Genomic DNA, 6,328 nt, shown 5'->3' with positions numbered 1-6,328 from the left:
AACAACAACAACAACAGGGTTGGGGTGTTAGCCCAGGATCTCAGCACTAACTGCGAGATCTGGGATTCCAACCCAGTTCTCTGTGGGTTTTCCTCTCTAGAAAGCAGCTTCTGAAAGCATGAAATCACCATCCTTGCCAGGAGCCAAAACCAAAGCAAACCAAGCCACAGAAGTAACAGTAACCATGAGGCAGTCTTTCCAGGAAAAGTGCTACTTCCAGCCTCACAGCCCACATCCTCTCCCGTCTTCCTAGTCTGTCTTTGTCTGGAAGCTCCTCTGAAGGCTGTCTACCGTGGGTGACCCTGTTGGTGTTTGAAATACTGGTGACATAGCTTTCAGCACCACAGCCATGCACATGCCACCACAGTACGGCACACTGACAGATATGTGGTGACTTAGACCATTACTTAGAGGGAAATTGTGCACGGGCTCGCCCACTATGTCGGACGCAGTGGGTGTTTCTCAGCATCCTCTCCTCCGTCGCTCTCTGGAGGCTGGTGGAGCCTGGACGGTTAACCCATCACTGATCAGAACCCTTGTAGTTAGATTCTCATCCAGACAGAAGCACTCGTGTGGAAGGAATTTGGAAGGCAAGGAGACAGCAGAGTCCTCCTTCCCCTGTGAGCCATCCTGTGTTCATGGGTGCTAAATACCGTTTGCATTCATCTTCTAACTTAAAAGTTGGCAATTTGACCCACCCAGCAGCACTGACAAATAGAGGCCCAGAGATTTGCTTCTATAAAGATGTTGTTGTTGTTGTTAGGTGTCATCAAGTCAGTATTGACTCACAGCGACCTTATGCACAAAAGAACAAAACACTGCCCGGTCCTGGGCCAATCTCACAATTGTTGCTACACGGGAGCCCATCACTGCTGCCACTGTGCTAATGCATCTCATCAGGAGTCTTCCTCTTTTTCTCTGACCCTCCACCTTACCAAACATGATATCCTTCTCCAGTGACTGGTCCCTCCTGACACTATGCCCGAAGTATGAGAGATGAAGTTTGGCCATCCTGGCCTCCAAGGAGCACTCTGGTTGCACTTCTTCCAAAACAGATCTATTGGTTCTTTTGGCAGTCCATGGCACTTTCAGTATTCTCCTCCAACACCACAACTCAAAGGCATCAATTTTTCTATGGTCTTCCGTATTCACTGTCCAGCTTTGGCATGCATATGAGGTTATTGAAAATACCGTGGCTTGGGTCAGGTGCACTTTAGTCCTCAAGCCGATATCCTTGCTCGTCAACACTTTAAAAAGTTCCTGTTCAGCAGATTTGCCCAGTGCAATACGTTGTTTGATTTCTTGACTGCTGCTTCCATGAGTGTTGATAGTTGATCCAAGAAGAATGAGGTCCTTGACAACTTCAATCTTTTCTCCATTGATAAGAATGTTGTTTATTGGTCCAGTGGTGAGGATTTTTGTTTTCTTGACATTGAAATGTAATCCATACCAAAGACTGTGCTCTTTGATCTTCATCAGTAAATGTTTTAAGTCCTTTTCACTTCAAGCAAACAAGGTTGTATCATCTGCATATCGCAGGTTGTTAATGAGTCTTCCTCCAATCCTGATGCCACGGTTTTCTTTATAGAACCCAGCTTCTCGGATGATTTGCTCAGCATACAGAGTGAACACATATGCTGTTGTTTGGTACCGTCACATTGGTTCTGACTCACAGTGAGTCCACATACAACAGAAAGGAACACCGCCTGGTCTGTTGCAGACCGTGTGTAGACTACAGGCCGCAGGCTCTGAGGAACAAATGAGGCCACTGGTAGTCAATAGCAAATTGTTTTTCATCTTAGTGTTCAGTTATATGTATTAATTTAATATATGGAGCCCTTGATATCCACAGATAAATGTGATATTTTCCTAAAGCCCAGACTAAAAGTTGCAAGGTCAAGCCTTTCTCCAAAGGATTAACTAAAAATATCTTAGCTACTTCACAGTTCTTTGTTCTACAGACAAAAAAGCCATCTTCCCTAAATCTCTCCCAAGTGTTAGCTATTCAGCCAAGTTCCTGAAAACCTGGCTCAGGAAGCCGAAACAGCGGGACTCCACCCAAGCTTTTGTCCTTACCTCTCACCTTCCCCCAACTGAGCTCAGGGGCTATAGATATGTTAATTGAGCCTGAGAAACCAAGTTGCGGGCCTGGGATTCGAACCAGCAAAGTATGATGTAAAGTTACCTGAATGTCTGGAAAATTACTGATGTTAGCTGTATCCTGTTTTAGTCCCTCCTAGCTTGGTGTGAAGCTCCTCCCCTAAATAAAACAGAGGCCCGGGCCTCCCCAGGGGTACATCACAGGTTGGAGGGCATGCAGTAAAGATTGCAGGGCAGTGAGTTGCTGCCTGCAGAGGCCACGATGCCTGTAGTCCCAAGTCTGCCCATCAGTGATGTGTCCACCCTGGCTTTGGGGTGCCTCATTGTCCCCCTTCTTCTGTCTGTGTATTCTGTTGTTATCTCTATCGCCGTCAGGTATCTCCTCCTCGTGAACCGAACCCCTATGTTGAGGCCGGTCCCCGACACTGGTCCGGTGCCGGTCTCACAATCGTCACTATGTGTGAGTCCATCATTGCGGTCACTGCGCCAGCCCACTTGGTTAAAGATGACGGCCAAGCACACTGTGGGGTGGGTTTACTCTCTCACATGAAGCCAACTTGACACGACAGTTCTGAGGGAGGGGTTGTACCATGATACTGACCAGCACAGTCCTGAGGACTCACTCTAGTGTCCACTCTCCAGCATGGGCAGTGAGGCAGAGGTGCATTCCAGCACTCTAGTGCTGACTGTAGACTCTTCTAGACTGTTACCTCACAGGGGCTGGGGCTGGGCAGTAGCCACGTTTTCTTGACCTCAGAGGCTCTGTGGGAGACCCCGGCCCCCACCTTCCTGATAGCAGAAGCCCTCCCCCAACAAAAGTTCCTAATGCTACTGGGCAGCAACCCTGGGGTCTAGCCTGAAGCCCCCATCTCTTAGCCCTCCCTGTAGTTTTTAAAGCACCCAATTCCCCATGTTAAATCCTTATTTATGTCCATCTTTCTGTTTCTGGCCCTGACGTCTGTTAGATGCAGGCAGTCAGACATGGACCCCGGGAACCGGGCCACACGCTGCCCACAGGTTGGTCTGGTTCTGAGAGAAGATCACTCTTCCCTGCTTCTCACCTCTGAGTAGGGCAGTTCATCCACCTGGACCATGACTGCAGGGCAGTTCATCCACCTGGACCATGACATCCTCAACCTGCAGCTGGACCCACAACCAGAGGTGTGTGGAGCCTCACTCTGCCAATCCCAGCAGAGCCAGTGCCATGGAGGGCTGGGGCGGGGTGTTAGCACTTACCAGGTGCCTGACCAAAGCACCGCTGGACTGTGCCACCCTGCTTCTTGGGCATTCTTTGAAAACCAGCCACTGCCGCTGAGTTGATGCTAACTCACCGTGACCCTCTAGGACAGAATGGAACTGAGGTAGAGAGTTCTGAGACTTAAATATCTATGGAAACAGATAGTCTCATCATTCTCCCATGGAGAGGATGGTGGGTTTGAACTCCTGACTTTTGATTAGCCACCCAACACTTAACCCACTACACCACCAGGTCTCCTTTGAAAACCACAAAGTCCTAAAAACGAACAAACAAATCCCTCAACACTCTCATGGCCTTGTTATTAATTTCCTCAAATCCACAGCTCAACCTTTTGTCCTCCCTTTTTCATTCCTTCTATCCACAGAAAAGAACCAAGGAAACCAGTCACAGGGCACCAGAAACTAAAGGGCGGTTCCATTTCTGCAGGAAAATAGGACCTGTAATTGTGCTTTCATCTAACTACATGAAAGGCTAATTTCCACAGTAAATGCTGTCCCCGAGAAAAGTACCTAGAACAAAGAGGCAGCCAGGAGGCTAAAGAAATACCAGAACTCTGGTCAGCAAGGACCAGATAGTGGCAGGGAGGCCAGGTCCTGCCATGAATCATGGCTCAGCACAGCTGGAGTCTCCATCTGGCAGTCACTAGACTGGGAAATCCATCCATCTCTCTATCCGTCCATCCATCCACCCACCCACCCATCCATCCATTCATCCATCCACTCACCTACCCATCCATCCACCTACCCATCCGTCCATCCATCCATCCATCCATCCATCCATCCATCCATCCACCCATCCATCCTTCCATCCATCCATCCATCTATCCATCCACTCACCTACCCATTCATCAATCCATCCATCATCCATCCATCCATCCATCCATCCATCCATCCATCCATCCATCCACTCACCTACCCATCCATCCATCCATCCATCCATCCATCCATCCATCCATCTGTCCATCCACTCACCTACCCATCCATCCACCCATCCACCCATCCATCTATCCATCCATCCATATATCCATACATGCATCATCCATCCATCCATCCATACATACATACATACATCTACCCTCTCCATCCATCCATCCATCCATCCACACACCATCCATCCACCCACTTACCCATCCATCCATCATCCATCCATCCATCCATATATCCATACATCTACCCTCTCCATCTATCCATCCATTCACCTACCCATCCACCCATCCATCCATCCATATATCCATATATCCACCCTCTCCATTCATCCACCCATCCACCTACCCAACCATCCATCCATCTGTCCTTTCTTTTATCCCATCCCTCTTCCCATACATCCATTGGATCCATCCATCCACCCACTCATCCATTTATCTTCAATCATTCCATCTACCTGCATCCTCTACCCACCCATCCATCCATTCATTCAACAAATATTTTAAGTCAAGCATTGGAGATAAAATGGTGAGACCGCTAGACATAATTCCTGCCATCAAGATTACCAAGTGTGTGTGTAGAGTAGATGACAATCAAATAATGACACCACTGTACAGTGACATACTTCAGTACACACTGGGAAGGAGAGGCACTAGGACCTGCAAGAATGTGAAATTGTTGTTAAAGTGCTAGCTAGTCAGTTCTGACTCACAGAAACCCTGTGTAGGATTTCTGAGGAGCAGCTGGTGTGTTTGAATTGCTGACATTGCAGTTAGAAGTCCAGTGCTTATCCTATAACACCACACCAGAAACAGTGGGATCTGAGCTGGCCTGGCATGCAGATGGAAGGCTTCTGCTGCAATAGCTCCCACCTGCCCATCTCCACCCTGCTCTGTCCTAAGGACTGTGCTGTGTAGACTGTGCCCACAGGCTCCCTCCTAATGACAGTGGGGACCACTCTCCTGCTGACAGTGGGGACCACCCTCCTACTGACAGTGGGGACCACAGCTCTCTCCCACCTCCCAGATCCTTGGTTCCACCTCCCAACTGGTGCCAGTTCCAGCATGCTCTACCCCAGAATGGTCCACTCAGCCCTCTCATACCTTCTGAGAGCCCCTCAGAAACCTCCTCAGTCACCCCGTGGGAAGGTGCCAGTGGTGTCCTGGGGGCCTTGGTGAACACAGTTCCTGAGGAGGGGCTGTCTGACTGTGGCTTGAGGGGTGGTCACTCGTCTTGGTGAAGGTGGAGGGAAGGCCAGGTGTGTGGAATGGTCCATCATGGCTGTGAGTCCCAACCCTGTCTGCTCTTTATGGATATCATCTCTGTGCCCACTCAGTTCTCCCAACAGCAACAGGACACAGACCTTGTTTCCAATGGCTAATGTGGGGACCACAGGATGCCAAGGAGAAGGGGCACCCTGGGGTCCAGTGCCTCCCTGACCATCCTTGAGGCTTCTGAGTCCCACTCGCCTTCCTCACAACATTGCTTCCAACATTCAATTTGCAGCTGGGTGGGTGGAGCAGACACTAGGTGCCCTGCCCAGCCAGATGGTACCTACTGTCCTTACCTTGTTCTCCTTGGTGTAGGCAAGCACCTTGTCCTCCTCCTTGGGGTGGAAAGTGAGTGTCTCCACAAAGAAGGAAATGAGCTGCTTCTGGAAGGTGGCCCCTTCGTCGGTGCTGAGGAAGAGACTCTGGTCGCGGTCACTGAGCGAAGAGCTCACCAGGATGATCTGGAAGATAGACAGACAGACAGACAGAGCTGTGAGGGAGGGGTGAGGCAGGGCTGGTGGAGCAGCGCCTCCAGGTGACCTGCTTCAAACCCCAGGTGAGCTCACACAAGCTGACTTACTTCGCTGTGCCTCAGTTTCCTTATTTGTCCCATAGGAAAAGCCACAGTGCTCCCTTCCAGGGATGCTGTGAGGACAACATAGGCATAGAATGGGAGACCCACTCACAGTTCCGGGTTCTAAGTGTGTATGAGGGTGGTTAGGTGGTATCCATTCTGTAAGAGTGGTTAGGTGGTCTTCATTCTATGAAGGTGGCTA

The 6,328-nt window shown here is 49.7% G+C and overlaps 1 protein-coding gene across 1 annotated transcript in view; it reads right to left on the bottom strand.

The window, feature by feature from the left end:
- SORCS2 (sortilin-related VPS10 domain containing receptor 2) overlaps nucleotides 1-6,328 on the bottom strand; it is a gene marked incomplete at its 5' end in the record, with an annotated part of 427,091 nt that overhangs the window by 77,885 nt on the left and 342,878 nt on the right. The window contains one exon of the mRNA XM_006875319.1: nucleotides 5,849-6,013. Within this exon, the coding sequence (XP_006875381.1) occupies nucleotides 5,849-6,013 (165 nt within the window). The remainder of the gene's footprint in view (nucleotides 1-5,848; nucleotides 6,014-6,328) is intronic.

Source organism: Chrysochloris asiatica, unplaced genomic scaffold (genome assembly GCF_000296735.1).
Source record: "Chrysochloris asiatica unplaced genomic scaffold, ChrAsi1.0 scaffold00319, whole genome shotgun sequence".
Taxonomy (NCBI): domain Eukaryota; kingdom Metazoa; phylum Chordata; class Mammalia; order Afrosoricida; family Chrysochloridae; genus Chrysochloris; species Chrysochloris asiatica.
This window is presented reverse-complemented; position numbering and strand designations above follow the sequence as displayed.